The 19214-nt window shown below is 42.7% G+C and overlaps 1 protein-coding gene across 1 annotated transcript in view; it reads left to right on the top strand.

Annotated features, from left to right (window-relative positions):
• The window catches only part of LOC132404022 (probable E3 ubiquitin-protein ligase HECTD4), a 314805-nt gene that overhangs the window by 185389 nt on the left and 110202 nt on the right, over positions 1 to 19214 (top strand). Inside the window, exons 32-37 of the mRNA XM_059987975.1 lie at positions 152 to 318; positions 2217 to 2363; positions 7195 to 7379; positions 9815 to 9968; positions 10956 to 11236; positions 18328 to 18517. Of these exons, the coding sequence (XP_059843958.1) occupies positions 152 to 318; positions 2217 to 2363; positions 7195 to 7379; positions 9815 to 9968; positions 10956 to 11236; positions 18328 to 18517 (1124 nt within the window). The remainder of the gene's footprint in view (positions 1 to 151; positions 319 to 2216; positions 2364 to 7194; positions 7380 to 9814; positions 9969 to 10955; positions 11237 to 18327; positions 18518 to 19214) is intronic.

The raw sequence follows: 19214 nt of genomic DNA, 5'->3' as shown, positions 1-19214 counted from the left end.
TTGCTTCCAAATATGTAACTTGCTACTATACATCAGTAATATCATTTTAAATTAACAAATCCTTTACTTTCAAAAGGGTTAATCTAATATTTTTTTTGCTGTTGAGATTTGCAAAAATAGCTTTCAAAAGTTATATCTTTGTTTTGTTTAGGTGTCGAGCAGCAGTTTTCTTTCAGCTGCTCAGACCCGATGGCGGCGTGGTAACACAAGGAAACAAGCCCTTGTACATATGCGTGAACTACTGACAGCAGCAGTCCGTGTTGGTGGTGTCACACATCTGGTGGGACCTGTAACCACTGTCCTTCAGGGAGGACCACGGTAAGCTGTTGACCATATGAAAAATATAAAGAAACTGTTTATTCTTCATGGTGAGTTCAATTTCTTCTTGGTTTATGAATCTCAAGGAGCGAACAACTATAGAATTGCAAGAGATTGTGGATGCTGGACTCTGGAGTGAAGAACAAAATGCTGGAGGAACACAGTGGGTCTGGCAGCATCTACAGAGGAAAATGATTTGTCAATGTTTCAGACTCTTTGAAGATTAAAGGGGCTTGACCCTAAGTGTCAACTGCTCATTTCAGTCCACAACTACTGTCTGACCTGCTGAATTCCTCTGGCATTCTGTTTTTTTTTGCTGCTGAACAACTATCCTTTTTTTAAACAACAACAAAAGCTATTTTACTGTGAGGGATGCTAATTTAGAGGAATGGAACATCTTTCTGTTCTGTTCCAGTACAGGGATCAACCCAACTGCAAAAGAGGAAGCTGCAACACATGAGTATTGATATTGTGTTCACAAATGTTGGCTTTGGTGATGATTCAGCCTCAGTGGCATGTCGTCTGAAGCTGCATTTCTTGTTAATTGTGTGCATATTTTCACTTGCCTTCTCCAATCAAATGTAAGGGAAATCTCCCATAGTTAATATTGCTGCTCCATAATTGTTCATGGTGGGCACATTGCCAACAAAGTGATTAGATTTCTTTTTTATTCTCCAGTGCATTAGATTCCATTTAGAGCATTTTCCTGATCAAGATGTATCTTATCTTAATGAACTCTAAATGTTGATTATAATGCTGGATAGCTCTGTGGCGTTAACCTATCTCCTGTAGGATTGCAGTGAGGCAATATTAAATTTTAAATAATGTTTTTCTTGAGTAGCAGTTATAAAGGGATAACTGGAGTAATTACAGGCCTGTAGGTCTAACCTTGCTGTGGGGAAAGTTAATGGAAAAAAATCTGTAAAACAGTATTAATAATTTATAGGTATTATTCAGCAGAATTTGTTCAGTGCCAAACATGGAGCTAACCAGGTGAAGTCAACAATGAGAATATATTTGGTTTGGTTAACAGGGAGATCTCAAGAAATTAACCTTGAGTCTAAAATTGTGAAGTATCTGGAAGTAAAAGATGATAGTTAATGGGTATTTTTAACTAGAAGGCTTCATAGTTTTAGGATCTGTAGGGTTCTAATAGTTGGTCATTTGATTAAATTAATTAGATGTAAGGGCTATGATTTTAAAAATTTGCAGAGATACAAGTAGCCGTGTAATTTGTAGGAAAATGTTGTGGCTTGGAGGAAGATACCAATGCACCAGCTAAAAAACTGATAAAATATGGGGAATTATCTGTTGATGCAATTAGAGGGGGCTAACGACATTACATGTAGAAGGATATGCCCATAAACCATTGCAAGTGGCAGCACAGCAGATACAAGAGAGAGAACAAAGGAGATTTAAGATGACATAGCCTAGAATTTTTGAATTATTGTCATGAGGAAAGATCAACTATGTTGGATTATTTTCTTTGTAACAAAAGATGCTGAAGAGAAAATTAGGATTCCTAAACAAAATTAGTCAGAATCCACTTTCTTCAGCAGGCAGGTAAATAACCAGGGAATAGAGATCTATAGTAATTGATGCAAAATTAAGACAGAAGCCAGGAGTCTAATAACTAAGAGTCTAGTAACTTTGTCGAACCAGCAGCCTAAATATTGTTTCAGGTGGAAGTTCTGTTCTGTTTTTGAAATGTAGTTGAGTAAGCGTTCAAGACCAAGAAAAAGAAAGTGAGATTAGGCTAGATTATTTTTCTGGATAGCATGGAAGTATTTGAAATCGTTTGTGTGCTGTGAATTTCTGTGAATTCTTCCTAACCGATGCATATTAACATTTAAAAAATTACTTTTAGCCTTAACTACTTTCTCTCTTTCTCATCTCAGGATTGAAGAATTGACATGTGGTGGGATGGTGGAGCAGGTTCAGGAGGCCTTTGGCGAGACCATGACATCGGTTGTTTCGCTTTGTGCTCGATATCCAATAGCTTGTGCCAACAGTATTGGCCTACTTTGTACTATACCATACACTAGGTAGGCAAAAAATGAATTTTCATTGCATTTCAATAATTCAGGAGCTGGTGTGCTGACAAAGCCTCTGTTAAAATTAAATAACACTGGTGACATTGTCTTGGTTATTTATCTATTTGGGTTTTGCAAACTAAATGTATTTTGGCTGGGAGCTGAAGGCAATTTAAGCCATTTCATTTCTTCCCTTCTCACCATCGAGACGTGCAGTCACCTTGTAAACTTCATTGTCATTAAAGCTGACACCGTTCAGTGGTGTCTGTTGCTTATCACCTGCAATAGCATATCTCATTCTAATTTCTCTTCTATCATCCCATTCACTCTGAATTACCAATTTTGACCCCTGGAGACTATTTTACTAAACTTTTGATCGTCCAGCTTCTTCCCTGATCCCATGCTAACGGCTGTATATCTCAGATAGCGATATCACGTCTTTTCCCAAGCAATTACTTTTCACCTCTGTATTCTCCAGAGCTTTGGTTCATGTACAGTCTTAGAGCATTGTGTTGCTTCTTGAATCCACAACCTTAAATCCATTTTTCACTTCTCTCCAAACTGTATAAACCATAGTACCAAAACTTCAGACTAAAAATACAGAATAAGACCTTGTGATAATAATACATTATCTGCGCTTGCTTCTTTATAAGCTTTAACATCTATCGTTCTTCAATGTGTCATTTAACTGCTGCAGTAAGGAAGCCCTTGCTCTCAATCATCTGATCAAACCCTGACTATTTCCAGCAGTAGTTTATCTTCCCACGTGTATAACATTACCAAAGATGTGTACTTCACTCCTTCCCCTTCCCTTGTTTGCATGTTCCCCTTGTTGCCCAAAAACACAATGCCAGGTTCTACACATAAACTGCTTACACTAATTCTGTATGTTTTGTAGATTATATTTCTCCACCACATTTATGCCATGAGATTAAAGTCCAGTCCTGGATGTGCTAAAGTGTCACCTTTCCCTCAGGTCTTAAATTTATTCATCTGTTTCATTTTCCCTCTGGCCACTGTTTTTGGCTCAGCCAGTCTATTTGAATCTTCAGCATCTATTTCAAATCAGGCCTGAGTTTCACATTTCTGAGGATACTGTTTTTTTTTTAAAAAGAGACTAACAATGTTTTGAGCTATTAGACCATGATTTATTCTTAAAATACATAGAAATGTTTTATTTCTTGAAGTATTCACATTGTAGAAGAGGTTACAGATATTAGCATTGCCATTTTTTAACTAAAAATCATGGTTAATCTTCAAACCAAACAGTGCATATCTTTTTATATTGTTTTGGGGTGGCAGAAAGGTAATATACAAACACTGTCAGTGCTCAGCTTTCTGGAAAGAAGTGAATGACAAACCGAAAGAGGAGGAGGTGGTAAACGGTTCAGCATCTATGGAGAGAGAGAGAAAAATGTTGCAGATTGATGAGTTTTCATCAGAATAAAAATGTGACATTGCTTCACCATTTAGTTTATGCTGAATTCCTAAGCAATTTGGACCCAAGGTTTACTCCTTGGACAATGTAAGCTTTTCTAAATGAACCAGGTGTTTGATATTACTAATACTTCTGGCCTTCTACCTTTTGAGTTGATGCTAGCCAATGGTGCAGTGGCATTGGCACCAGACTTTGAGGTGAATGGTCCCGAGTTCAAATCCACCTGGCCCCTTGCACACTTTCTATCCATGAGCGTCACAGGTTGAGCATCAAGCTAGCATTTCGGCTTTGTGAAGAAAAAAAGTCAAGTGCTACAGAAATGGCAAAAATGTGGCTTGATCCACCACAAGGCAAGGAAAGGAATAGCATATACCTTTTGAGCTGGGGAAGGAGGACACAACATAGGATCCTTATGTTCTGTACATGTGAATGTGCAGGAAATGGAAGAATACGGGCATTGTGCAGGCAGTTTGGTTGGGTATTTGAGTACTAATTTAGTTAGTTCAGCACACCATTGTGAGCTGAACAGCCTATATCTGTGCTGAACTGGTCAGTGTTCTTTGTCAGTCCTCATAATTGAGGTCTGCTAATTGATCATTTGTCCAAGCTATCTCACCCAAATCTGTTCCTGAAGTAGCTTGTTGATGGCCAAAACAAGAGCAATTCCAGCATGTGGCAAAAAATTGGGGTTTAAGTTATATAAATCATATTTGTGACAGATTCTGTATACATCCTGACACTCATGGTTTTTCCCTAGATGCACTGATTGTCTTCTCTTTGAATCTATAGGGATTATCAAAACTGTAGACGTATTTGATCTAGCTGTAAAAAAAAATCTTCCTTTGCATGTTGAGCTAGAAAACAGTGCATCATTTTTATTCACTTTTGAAAGGTCACTCTTCTAAAATGTTAACTTTGCTTGTTCATAGATGCTGAATTGCTGAATATTTCCAGCATTTACCACTCCCACCCCTACGTTTTCAAAATTCACTGACTGAGCGAGTTCTGCTGTAGCATTGTGAGATTCGGATGGCATGTGCAGCATACAGGATCAGAATTTGTGCAAAGCATCATTTCATCAATAAATAGTGACTGTACATTGTAGAGCAGAGTGGAATTTAATCCCTCCATTGTTGTGTGGAAATTCTGCAGCAATAATCCAATCTACAAGTTTATTTGTGCTATGTTTAACGTCATATGTGATTAATGGAAACTTTTTCTAAAACTTGAACATTCACTCAGCCATTGTAGAATTTAATATTTGCATTCACATGGCACCAGTATTTTGCAGGAACATTTTCAAACAAAAGCCACAAGGATATTTTTGCATTGAAACACTAAAATCGGTCAAAGAAAAGAGTTGTATTGTGACAAACACTTTAAAGGTGAGAAAAGTAGAGACTGGTGAGTTTTAATCTAGAAATTCCAGCGCAGGGATTACAGGTGAAAATACATTATGGTGTGGTGAAGCTGTGCAAATCAAGGATATGTTTAGGGATTAGATGAGAATAGTGCTCTCAGAAGGCTCTCGGCTGAAGAGGTTTATGGAGAGAGAGCATGATATGTTGAAGTAATGAGTAGATTTGAACTTGAGGATGGAAATTTTAAATTCAACATGTTGCTGAGCAAGGGGCAGATAGTCACTATGCCAAAAATGAAAAAATCTGCAGATGCTGGAAATCCAGAGTAACACATACAAATGCTGGAAGAACTCAGAAGGCCAGGTAGCATCTCTGGAAAGGAGTAAACAGTCAACGTTTCAGATTGAGACCCTTCAGCTGGACTGCTGAGTCAGACTGAAGAGTCAATTGTTTACTCTTTTCCATAGATGCTGAGTTCCTCCAGCATTTTGTGTGTGCTACTAAGTACTCAACTTAGAACACTGAGCAAAATGTGCACATTTGTTCCCTTGAGGTACATCCATGTAATGGAAGCTTGGTTAAACTTAAGTTGTTTTCAACTATACACTTTACTCTCCAATTTTAGTCAAAGTGTATTTTTTTAATGACTTGTTAAAACTGTTTAAATTACCGATATAATTTGAATGAGTTGGACTATGGTAGCATTATAGCAACTCAAGTTCACCTGAGTAATAATGCAAAGGACATTGCTGAAGATTCCATTTTGTATTGTTACTTGGTTTGATCCTTTTGAAAGACAAATCTGTGTGTGCATGTAAGGTGAGAAAAAAGGTTGCCAATGAGATGTCTCACATTGAGCTAGTGAGCCAACACTATAATAGCCATCTTGAAGGAATACTACTGAAAACTTTTGTTACGTACCCCGTAACTGGGTGTCTTACCAGCAAAGATAGAAGTATCCGTTGGAGTCTGGTACTATTTTCAAAACAGTGTTTATTAGTAAAATATACAAATCAATATCAACAATGCAAATATACAGATAATACACATTAGCAATACTGAACCTAAAAGTGTGGGTATAATAATAATCAATAATAAACAAGCTCTATTGATGTCTAGGGGATAATGAAGTATCATGGGAAAGTATAAAGTTCAGTTCATACAGGCTGAGGTAGTTGTTGGTCGATGTTTTGTAATTGTTGGAGAGAGAGAGAGAGAGAGAGAGCGATCAAACAGTGACAGCCAGTCAAACCTTCCTTTTCGTTCTTGATCTGTTGATGTGTTGTTGTGGCCATTCAGGTATGACCCCTCTGTCCTTTAGCTAGACCATTCTTCTATGGTGGACTCGTCACCCAGGCAAGGGTGGACACAGACACAAGCCCCCACCGATCTCGCTATAAACACTGTGAGTTAAAATTGACCGATCCTTCATTCGGTCTCCAATGCCCCACACTTTTCTCGTGGGTTCCAACACTTAAACAGTACTCACAAGTGTGTCCCTTGGTGCGTCTGAGGGGTGTCTCCCCAGACCTCACTTTTATCCCTACTCACGGGGTCTCAGGAGTCAATCAGTTTTGAATGGCTTAGCCCATCAAACCAGTCCACTCTGGCTGTCCACTGAGGAATTTTAATGAACGGAATAGTTCAGTGGCTCCTCTCTTCCCTCTTATCAACAGCAGATGTTCCAACTTGTTTTCCTCTTATCTGTGTGTGTCTCTCTCATTCTCTCTCATGAGCAGCATGGTAACAGTAACAGTTTGTAATTCTCCCAGGGGAGTGGGACATGGGCAACCCTGCCCCCTTCTGCCCATCATAGCTGTTCATCCTTCGTAACACTTTAAAAACTGCAATTATTCGTCTGGGTTTCACACAAATACAGTATGGAAAATGCTGTTGTGCTTTTGACTCGAAGAACTGCAGTTTATTTGGCATTGCTGTTAGCTGCTGATTGTATCAATGGGTTAATTTTACCTTTTGTTATACACTTTTTATTCCAGATATTTTGCTGTATGTCTTGAATATGGTTCTTTTTGTGGGTGCTTAGGAGTGAAGAGAAGTGCCTGGTGCGAAGTGGATTGGTGCAGCTCATGGACAGACTCTGCAGCCTGACAAGCCAACGAGAAAGTAGCTCAAGTGAAAAACAAACAAGGAAGCAGAAGGTTGCTACCATGGCCTGGGCTGCCTTCCAGGTACTTGCTAATCGCTGTGTGGAGTGGGAGAAAGAAGAAGGTGAGCTTCCTGCGTGAATGCAGTTTTAATCTCCTTGTTCGTAGCTTTGTATTCCTTTGAATCTTGTTTGTTCTTTAAAGCCAAACTAATGGTAATCAATTTCTTATTTACCTCATTAACACTCTTTGACTTCACTTTATAATCTGCAGTATTATGGTGCTTCATTTAGAATCACTTAAAATGGAACTTAAACATACCTTTTCATTGAACAAAAGAGTTATTAGTGATTAATTGGAAGATAGTACCCTTGTTTATTGATACAGACAGTAATTGATTTTCTGATGGTCAATTTCTTGTATCCTATATACTTTGCGAATTTTTCCCATCCGGTAGCTACAGTTCTAACATTGATGTAAGTGGTTGCTACAGGTATTCCTTCTCTCCCCACCACCTCCACAGTACTTTCAAGTATGCTTTATACTTGGTTGAATAACTGTGAAGCACTACCTGTGAAGGCTACTAAATCATATCAATGCAAGCATAGGATATGGATGAAAATAATAGAAACATCCAGCAGATCAACCACAAACAATTAACTTTTCAGGTCAATGATCTCTAGTAACTGCAGTTTTTTTTTGACTTTTCAAACCCTGGCTGCAGTTGAAAGTTCAAGTAGATGTAGACCTGCTTGTCTCTGTAATACAGGAAAAATGTGATCAAACCAAAAAGGGGTGCAGAAAAGATTCACAAAGAAACTTGCCTGGATTGAAGGGATTGAATGTACATGGTCTGTTTTCCCTAGCATAATGAAGGCTGAGAAGTGATTTGTCAAAGTTTTATAAAATTTTGAGGGGCACAGACAGTAGGTAGCCAGAGACAGTTTTCTCCTTTAGGGTTGTCTAAAACTGGAGGGCATAAAATTAGTGGGATGAGGTTTAAAAGAAATCTCAGGATTGTATTTTTCATTAAATGAATAATTGGTGTCTGGAATTTGATAATCCGGATTATTAAATGTGGAAGTGCCTTCAGCAAGGCATTTGATAACGTACCCCATGCAAGGCTTATTGAGAAGGTAAAGAGGCATAGGATCCAAGGGGACATTGCTTTGTGGATCCAGAACTGTCCTGCCCACTGAAGGCAAAGAGTGGTTGTAGACGGGTCATATTCTGCATGGAGGTCGGTCACCAGTGGTGTGCCTCAGGGATCTGTTCTGGGACCCTTACTCTTCATGATTTTTAAAAATAACCTGGATGAGGAAGTGCAGGGATGGGTTAGTAAGTTTGCTGACGACACAAAGGTTGGAGGTGTTGTGGATAGTGTGGAGGACTGTCAGAGGTTACAGTAGGACATTGATAGGATACAAAACTGAGCTGAGAAGTGGCAGATGGAGTTCAACCCAGATAAGTGTGAAGTGATTCATTTTGGTAGGTCAAATATTACAGCAGAATATAGTATTAATGGTAGGACTCTTGGCAGTGTGGAGAATCAGAGGGAACTCGGGGTCCGAGTCCATAGGACGCTCAAAGCAGCTGCGCAGGTTGACTCTCTGGTTAAGAAGGCATACGGTGTATTGGCCTTCATCAATAGTGGAATTTAATTTAGGAGCCGAGAGGTAATGTTGCAGCTATATGGGGCCTGGTCAGACCCAACTTGGAGTACTGTGCTCAGTTCTCGTTGCCTCACTACAGGAAGGATGTGGAAGCCATAGAAAGGGTGCAGAGGAGATTTACAAAGATGTTGTCTGGATTGGGGAGCATACCTTATGAGAATAGGTTGAGTGAATTGAGTCTTTTCTCCTTGGAGCGACGGAGGATGAGAGGTGACCTGATAGAGGCGTATAAGATGATGAGAGGCATTGATCATGTGGATGGTTGAGGCTTTTTCCCAGGGCTGAAATGGTTGCCACAAGAGGACACAGGCTTAAGGTGCTGGGGAGAAGTTACAGAGGAGATGACAGGGGTAAGTTTTTTACTCAGAGTGGTCAGTGCGTGGAATGGGCTGCTGGCAACGGTGGTGGAGGCGGATACGATATTGTCTTTTAAGAGACTTCTGGATAGGTACATGGAGCTTAGAAAAATAGAGGGCTATAGGTAAGCCTAGTAATTTCTAAGGTAGGGACATGTTCGGCACAACTTTGTGGGCCTATATTGTGCTGTAGGTTTTCTATGTAATGAGCTACCAAAGGAGGAGATGGACACAGGGATAGTAACAACATTTGAGCAATCTGGATGGGCATCTGATCATAGTATAGAGGGATATGGAATTAATGCATACAAATCTGATTATTTTATACCCTGGAACATCTAAATCGGAAGATTTTTCTAAAAATAGGTTTTCTTGAATTTAGTTATCAAAACAGTCTTTCAAAATCTATAAACTTTTTGCTTCATGAATTTGAAGCACAGCACTTACTGCCAATTTGTATTAGGGCCTTCTCTACTATTGTTGGTTTCTTTTAATGCACTGTATCTTATATTTCCACCAATTCCCTCCAGGTGTATCAACAAATGCAGTCCATTCTGGGTTGGCCCGTCAGGTGTCAAGCCTGCTGACAAATCATCTTGCCCGTGCCACTGAAAGCTGTGGGAATCAAGCAGCAGGGAATGATGCACTGCAAGATGTACTCAGCCTTTTAAATGATCTTTCTAGGTAGGAACTCCATGCTTGATTGGCATTGCATTCAGCATTGTTTATGTACTGTTAAAGAAAATTTCCAAAAACCTGATCATCTATGCTTCTGTATTATGTTTGTAGCACAATTACCAAAGCATAATGAATGAGTCAAGAGGATTAAAAATGCTTCCATGGCTGCAATTGAAATTAATCTTAATGCAAATCTTATCCAGGTTATGGCAGGGTTCTGTTCCTGAGATCTGTTTGTAACCAAGATAGCTTGCAAATTGGATAATCAGTCCCCCAGCAATATACTTAAATAAATGTAAGCCAACCAGGAGCAACCTTTTATTAAAACAGCACATTTAATTCAATCATTCAGATGTTACCACCCAGCTGAAAATGCCTGAATCCCCATATAAGCCAACAAATTCATCCTGCCGGCCTCACAAACACCTATTTGTATGTGCAAGCTTTACTATACTGATCAAAAGTCTTGGGCAAATGCATGTAGTAGCTAGGGTGCCTAAGACTTTTACATAATACTTTATTTGTCAACGTGGCACAGAGAGCAAATTAATAAATCTGGCAGGAAAAAAGGATGTTAGGATGGTGAGAGTGGAATTCTACAGGAGGGGTGTGGGGTAGGTGGCAAAGGAGTGCAAGAGAAGGAGGTGGCATGGTTGCAAACACACCCAACCCTGAGACACCAGACAAGGGCATTTGATTCCAAACAATTAGTTTATTGATCATTACAGAATATGAAGATATTGTTTTAATGGAGTTTGCTGATAATTAACATATTTGTAAATCAGTTGTGTTACTATTATTTAGTGTTACAGGTGTTTTTCCATATTTTATTCAACATTATTAAAAGTGAGTAAGTTAGGATGTCAAGTGTTGATATACCAGCATGCATTTTCATGCACAGATTATCGTTATGTATTATGCTTATCCTAATGTTTGGAAACTGTTGAAATTGCTCAATTAATTCTGATTTTTTAATTTTGATGATCTTGTTAGAAGTCAGATTGGTAAAGCAATCCTCAGCCAACCTGCATGTGTGTCCAAGCTACTTTCATTATTGTTGGACCAGCGACCGTCTCCCAAGCTGGTGCTCATCATTCTTCAACTGTGCCGTGCTGCCTTGCCTCTCATGAGTGTGGAAGATTGTGGGAATGTGGAGCTGCCTCCATGGAGCTACTCTGTACCTTCCCTGGAAAATGAACAAGATGATCCTGGTGATCCAGCTTCAAATATTGCATCACTTCTTTTAGCTAAACTTGCTGACTATGTTGTACCAGGTAAGTTAACTGGCAGCTAGTAGAGTACAGCTAAAAGGGAAATTTTAAAGTTGACGTCTATTAATTTGAAAGCCCTCTAAAGCATTTTACCCTGGAATTGACTACAGTTCTTTAATGTTCATTCTTGCTCAATTCAACCTTTTACCTTCCATCATTGGTTATCCATAAATAGAATTGAAAAACATAATCACGGTCTTTCATCAGACTGATGAGACAGACTTACGGCAAAGAAAGCTTAATGTGGAGAAATATGAGAAGATGCAATTTGGTATGAAGAATATGGAAGAGCAATATAGGAGAAAGGATTCTGCCCAAAGAAAGGATTGAAGCAGATGACCTTGGGGTTTGCATGCACAAATTACTGAAAGTGGTAGTGCTTGTTGAACGTCACAATTACAGATTTTATCAATGACAGAAATTTATGCTAAACCTTTCTAAGTAGCTGGTCTGGTTGTAACTGAGGTGTTGTGTTCAGTTCTTGGATGTCATGATATAGGAAGGCTTTACAAAGGCCCAGAGGGCACACTAAGATTAAGAACATTCTTTTTAGATTGGGAAGTATTTAAACTAGAGTGACAGGTTGATAGAAACCTAAGCATGATGACCTGCGGGAGAAAACCAACAACAGAAACAAAAAGTATAGTAGTGTGGCGACCCACTTTCTGCACAGGTGTACCGGCTCACAAATAGCCAGTGCACGGGGGGAGACTTTGGTAATGCACCTCTGACGTCATTTCCGCCCAGAGAGGGCGATGCGCTAGGGATTAAATGCCAGCGCCGCGAAGTTTGAATAAACTAGTCTCGAAACGACTTACCGACTGTGTGTCATTATTTCAGTGCTGGGTGTAGCACATCGCTACATTGGTGATCCCGACGGTCCAAATGGGATTTGGACCAAAGAGGACGGACTCTTCATCTGTTTATGCAGTTTCGCTAAAACTGCCAACTTTCTGGACAGTGAGACTATGCGTGTAGTTTAGCCAAGCAGAAGCCCAGTTCCAGATTCAGCAGATAGCTTCTGATTCCACGCGTTACTATCTCGTGGTGAGTTCCCTTGACCAGGAGGTGGCCACCCAGGTTGCGGATTTCATATAGTCACCCCCAGAAGAAGGCAAATATGAAGCATTCAAAGCGCTGCTCATTGGGACCTTTGGCCTCTCACGACGTGAGTGGAGTGCCGGCCTGCTTCACCTGGACGGTTTGGGAGACAGACTGCTATCACCATTGATGAACAAGATGCTGTCCCTGGCTGATGGACACAAGCCCTGCCTCATGTTCGAGCAAGTGTTCCTAGAGCAACTGCCCGAGGACATACATCTGCTGCTGGCAGACGCAGATTTCAGCAACCCCCAGAAGGTGGCGGCCTGCACAGACGTGCTGTGGAAAACCAAGAGGGAAAGCATGACGTCCGTCGGTTAGATTACCAGGCCATGCGCCCAACAGTGGACCAGACCAGGCCCGGCAGGGGGGCGCACACAACACAGAGGCAGGAATGAAGAGGACAGTGAACAGTGGTGTTACTACCACCAATGGTGTGGCACAAAAGCCCGCGGTTGTCGCCCGCCCTGCAAGGGCCAGGGCCAGCTGCCACTAATAACTATGGTGGCGGGTCACCAGGACAGCCTCTTGTACATGTGGGACAAACAGTTGGGACGCCACTTCTTGATCAACACCGGAACAGAAATCAGCGTCTTGCTCCCGACAGGGTACGACACCCGCAACAGGAAGCCAGGACCCACCCTGAGGGCTGCAAATGGCAGCACGATACGGACCTACGGCACCTGTACAGTGCAGCTGCAGTTCGGCGCCAGCCGGTTCACGTGGGACTTCACACTGGCCGCAGTGGCCCAACCACTCCTGGGGGCGGACTTCTTGCGAGCTCAGCCTGCTGGTCGACTTGCAAGGGAAAAGACTGGTACATGCCAAGACTTTCCAGGCGTTCTCCCTGGGTGAAGCCAAGTTGCCAGCCCCACACCTGGACTCCATCACACTGTCGGTCAACAAATTCACCAGAATCCTGGCGGATTTTCCATTGATTCTGGCACTGCAGTTCACAGCAGCCATGTCCAGACACAGCTTTCAGCACCACATCCCGACCAAGGGACCAGCCCTCCACGCCCGCGCACGAAGGCTCCCCCAGAAAAGCTCAGCCTGGCGAAGGAGGAGTTCAAGAGGATGGAGGAATTGGGGATCATACGGAGGTCCAACAGCCCAATGGCCTCCCCCCGCACATGGTGCCCAAAGCAGCTGGGCACGGGGCAAGAATATTTTCCAAAGTAGACTTCGTCCGGGGATACCATCAAATCCTGGTGCGCCCTGAAGACATCCCCAAAATGGCACATCACCCCGTTCGGCCTGTTCAAGTTCCTCAGAATGCCATTTGGCCTGAAGAATGCTGCACAGACGTTCCAGCGGCTAATGGATGCGGTGGGACGCGACCTGGACTTTGCGTTCATCTATTTAGACGACATCCTTATAGCCACCATTAGTCGCCAGGAGCATCTGCCCCACCTCCACCAGCTCTGCTCCCACCTGAGTGATTTTGGCCTCACGATCAACCCAGCCAAATGCCAGTTCGGTCTCGATACCATCGACTTCTTGGGCCACAGGATTACCAAAGACGGGGCAACACCTCTGCCCGCTAAGGTAGACGCGATCTGCCACTTTGCCCGGCCCAACACAGTCAAAGGCCTACAGGAGTTCATTGGTATGGTGAACTTATACCACCGTTTCCTCCCCTCAGCAGCCCATATCATGCACCCTTTGTACACCCTGATGTCGGGTAAAGGCAAGGACACTACTTGGGATGAGGAGACCGCGGCCGCTTTTGTTAAAGCCAAGGAAGCCTCGGCAGATGCCGCGATGCTGGTGCACCCCAGAACGGACGTTCTGACCGCACTCACGGTGGACGCATCCGACACAGCAGTCGGTGGGGTGCTGGAGCAGCTCATCGAGGGGCGCTGGCAACCCTTGGTGTTCTTCAGCAAGCACCTACGACCACCAGAACTCAAATACAGTGCTTTCAACCAGGAGCTGTTGGCACTGTATCTGGCAATTCAGCATTTCAGGTACTACTTCGAAGGCAGGCCGTTCATGGACCACAAACCATTGACCTTCGCGTTCACGAAGGTGTCCGATCCCTGGTCGGCTCAACAGCAGCGACATCTGTCCTACATCTCCGAGTACAGGATGGACAACCAGCATGTTTCGATAAAGGACAACATCGTGGCGGACACACACTCCAGACCAGCTGTCCAGGCCCTGTCCCTTGGGGGTGGACTGTGCAGCACTGGCAGAGGCGCAGCAGGCAGACAACAAGATGCCCAGCTACAGCACTGCAGTCTCGGGTTTGCAGCTGCAGGACTTTCTTGTAGGCCCAGGTGAGTGGACCCTCCTGTGCGACATGGCTACTGGCCAACCTTGCCCCATCGTCCCGGCAGCCTGGAGGCGGGGAGTTTTCAACTCCATACGTGGTTTGGCACACCCATCTATCAGGATAACCGTCCGGCTGGTCTCCAGCAAGTTCGCGTGCATGGACTTTGCAAGCTGGTCAGTGAATGGGCCAGAATGTGCGCGCAGTGCCAAACAGCCAAGGTGCAGCGGCACACTAAAGCCCCGCCGCAGCAGTTCGAACCCACCCACCGGAGGTTCGACCACATTCATGTTGATATCATGGGCCTCCTACCAGTGTCCCGAGGAGCGCGGTACCTCCTAACTATGGTAGACCGGTTCACGAGGTGGCCAGAGGCGGTCCCGCTCACCAACACATCTGCCGATTCCTGCGCCCAAGCACTGATTGCAACCAGGGTAGCACGCTTCGGGGTACCGGCCCACATTACCTCCGACAGAGGCGCCCAGTTTACCTCCAGCCTGTGGTCGGCTGTGGCCCTCCTGTTGGGAACGCAGCTACACCACACTACTGCCTACCACCCACAGTCGAACGGACTAGTGGAACGCTTCCACTTGAAGTCGGCTCTCATGGCCCGCCTGAGAGGACCTAACTGGGTGGACGGGCTTCCCTGGATCCTGCTTGGAATTTGCACAGTGCCCAAAGAGGATCTGCACGCCTCGTCGGCTGAGTTGGTGTACGGTGTTCCCCTGGCCATCCCAGGAGAGTTCATACCAGCCCCAAGGGGGCAAGAGGAAAAACCAGCAGCAGTCCTGGACAGACTATGCGAGAGGCTCGACAACCTGGCCCCCGTACCGACTTCATAGCATGGACGGACCCAAACCCATGTACCCAAAGTCCTGCAGAACTGTAAGTTTGTGTTTTTATGAAAGGGCAGACACTGGGAACCGCTACAGCTGCCGTACGAGGGGCCGTTCAAGGTGATCAACAACAACCGGTCCACGTACGTTCTGGACACTGGGGGGAAAGAGGAAGTTTTCACGGTGGACTGACTCAAACCAGCCCATGTGGACTTGGCGCAGCCGGTCGAGGTTCAGGCACCGCGGCGCAGAGGTAGACCTCCCAAACAGAGGCTGATCCAGACTGTGGACATTGGAGGGTGTATTGCCGGTTCTGCGGGGGGGTGGGGTTATGTGATGACCCACTTTCTGCACAGGTGAACCAGCTCACAAATAGCCAGCGTGCGGGGGGAGACTTTGGTAATGCACCCCTGATGTCATTTCCGCCCAGAGAGGGCGGGCACTAGGGATTAAATGCCAGCGCCGTGAAGTTTGAATAAACTAGTCTCAAAATAACTTACCGACTGCATGTTGTTATTTCAGTGCTGTGTGTAGCACATCGCTACAGTAGAGTAAAAAAGAAATGGCAGGGGAATCTGGGGTGAAAGGAAATTGGTTAATTGTACAAAGAAAAATAAGATAGGTGAGGGCTTCATTCCCTGGAGCATAGGAGAAATAGCTGAGATTTGATAGAGGTATACGAAATTATAGGGGCATAGATAGGGTAAATGCAAGCAGGCTATTTTCACTGAGGTGACTAGAACCAGTGGTCATGGGTTAAGGGTGAAAGGTGAAATGTTTAAAGGGAACATGAAGAGTAAGTACATTCAGAGTGTGGTGTGAGTGGGGAAGGAGTTGCCAGTGGAAGTGGTGGATGTGGATTTGATTTCAACATTTAAGAGAACTTAGAACAGATAATATGGATGGGAAGGGTACAGAGGGCTATGGCCCAGATGCAGGTAGATGGGACTAGGCAAAATAATAGTTCAGCACAGACTAGATGGGCTAAAGGGCGTGTTTCTGTATTGTTTTATGACTCTATTAAAGATGAGCCTAAAGACTTAATACACAAAGTACTTGTAATAGGGTAGTGAAATAATGGCAGAAATTGAAGTAAACAGTTGTGATCTCATGGCTATTACAGGGGCATGGTTGCAAGGGCATCAGAACTGGGAATTTAATATTCAGGGATATTGATTTTCTTGGAGGGAAAATATGGTGAACTGGAGTTGTTAATAAGAGTTGCAGTTAGTAGAGAGATGAAATGTGCTCAGAAGATACTGAGTCCATTTGGGTGGAGGTACAAAAACAGCAAGGGAAAGATGTATAGACTTGAGCAGTAACCACCTTGGAGGAAAGGATACAGGTAATGGGGTATGAGAAAATGTTATCTTTTTGCAGATTGGGTTAATCGGGTTGGCAAGGTTAGCTACGGAAAGCAATTCATAGAGTACTCCAGATTCTTCCATATTCTTCCAGATTCTGTACTTCCAAATACAGGAAGTATTTGAAGAGAAAACAAATAAACTTTTGAATTATCAAGGAAATTTAAGAGCTATGAGAAACAGCAGAGATGAGGCCTGGGACAAATCAACCATTGGCATGCTCGGTGGCAGGGCAGGTTTGAGGGGTTGAGTTGCTGACTCTTGCTTCTTACTTGTGTTGTTAGGCTAAAGTAAAAATTGCAAGACTGCAGAGAAAGGGCCAGAGAGTCAGTCTGGGAGAGGTTCATCATGAGCATGATGAGCCTACTTCTATACTTTGACCATTCTGCAGTCTTGTATTATTCTAATTGTGAGAAGACTTTGTTGGCTATGAGCACACTAGTTCATGATTAGTGTGCTTTTTTTTTATGTTAAATAGATTGTTAGTAAATAACAAACATCTTCTGTTGTGACACTGGCCAAGACAGATGGCAGGGTTGAGGAGATTGCTGCGTTCTCAATTCAAATTAGGATTTTAGATTGTACTTAAACATATCTAAATAACAATAAAGTTAGAATGTCTATGAAGCAAATGTGTTAATATTGTCTTTGATCAGGTGCACCCTGATCTGCTTATCTTCATGAATATTGTGATTTTGGCCTTATATTTGCAGAAATGTACTTCCAAAGTGCAGGGGACTTGGTGTGTTGCTTACCTAAAAAGAATCATTTTCTTATTTTTATTCTTGTTGGGCTTCAGAATCAACATTTATTCACTATCAATGCAGCCACCATTGTTCTTGAGACAGACTGGTAGTACAGTAATGTATGAGGGGTTTTATAATTGAGGCCTATCCTATAAGGGGGAGTTGTTTGTCTATACAGAATTTGTAGAGGTTTATAAAATGCTAATCAGGGGCACATTTCTCCTCTTAGCACGTCAAATGCGCTGAAGCAAGCTTTTGCGACAATCCTCTTATTCTAGCAAAGATTGAACAGATATGAATGCTCCATAAAGATAAAATGTTAACAACTACTTAAGCCCATCACCTCTAGTGGGGGCACAAGCTGCTGGCTGCAGCTTGTCAAAGACTTCTGTCTTGGGCCAATCTTCCAAGTTTCTTCCTCTCCCAGGAATGAGATCTTTGGAACTTATGTTGGCATTTCTGTTGCTCTGGGTTTTTACAGAATGAGGTTGTGAGCCCCATGTCCAAGCATCCTCCTTTAGCAGCTGTATTTGGGACAGTCCATAGCAGAGTTTACTTATTTCTTGATGGGTGTTAATGTTGACAAGGGTTTGAAAACTGACATTGAATTCTTAGTAGATAATTCATAGTGGGTCTTAAATAGTGTAAAGTAAAGAAATTGAATAGATAGATATATTGGATAGTGGAAAAGCTGGCAAATCAGTAGAACAATAATGATATGCTTATGAACAGAATAATATATTTCAGAATCTGAACATTTAACACTATGCAGGGTGTCAAACTGTGCTGTCTCCAAGCACATCAGAAGCCGGTGGTTCTTTTGCAAAATCAAGCCCAAAAAACTCAATGAAAGCAGACAAAGATAGTGGAGAGGAAAGTGAGGCAATTGATGGCAAGCTCTCAATCTTAATTCATAAACGTGAAGATCAATCATCCCATGAAGTTCTACAGCCATTACTTAGGTAAGTGCACAAGTCTTCTCATTTCCTACTATTTTCGCCTTGCTCCTGAATTTTTTTGTAATATACTGTGTTGGCTTTGACTGTAGTATTTCCTGCAGAAGTTTCCCGCTGGTTAGACCAGAATATCGGACCGGCAGGCAATGTAGTTGAGATTAGTGGCAAGGGCTGCAATTAAATCACCTCTTAATTGCAAAAATATTGTTTTTCCATTTAACTTAACACAGAATGTCAATCTCAAAATCAATGCCTTAATGACAGTTGATTTCCAGAACAAATCATTGATATCTTGAGGATTTTTTTTTCCCTAAGTGGGAGCTCATTTGTCTTGTCCCTAAAACTGCCCCAGCTAACGTCTGTTAACTTCCTAGAGACCATTATTGGAACGTAGGCAGTGCTGTAGCTTGTACCTGATCACAGATAAGCTAATGATATTCCTCCTAACTTTGAATCAAGTTACTTGATTGATCCAAATTTTGGTCACTTCCCACTCAGCTACTCAGCTATTCCTAGCTTAGTAGACATACTTCCCTTTGTGACCCAGCAAGACCAATCAAACTATTTATTATAAATTACTATAAATTGCACATTTAGACAGAGACGTAATGTAAAGAATTTTACTTCTCATGGATATGAAGGATGTAAGAAATAAAGTCAATTCAATCTATTCAAGTCTTGACTGCCTTGGCCACCCATCAAG

Source organism: Hypanus sabinus, chromosome 13 (genome assembly GCF_030144855.1).
Source record: "Hypanus sabinus isolate sHypSab1 chromosome 13, sHypSab1.hap1, whole genome shotgun sequence".
NCBI classification, from domain to species: domain Eukaryota; kingdom Metazoa; phylum Chordata; class Chondrichthyes; order Myliobatiformes; family Dasyatidae; genus Hypanus; species Hypanus sabinus.
Note: the sequence above shows the minus strand (reverse complement) of the source record. Positions and strands in the feature narration are given on the sequence as shown.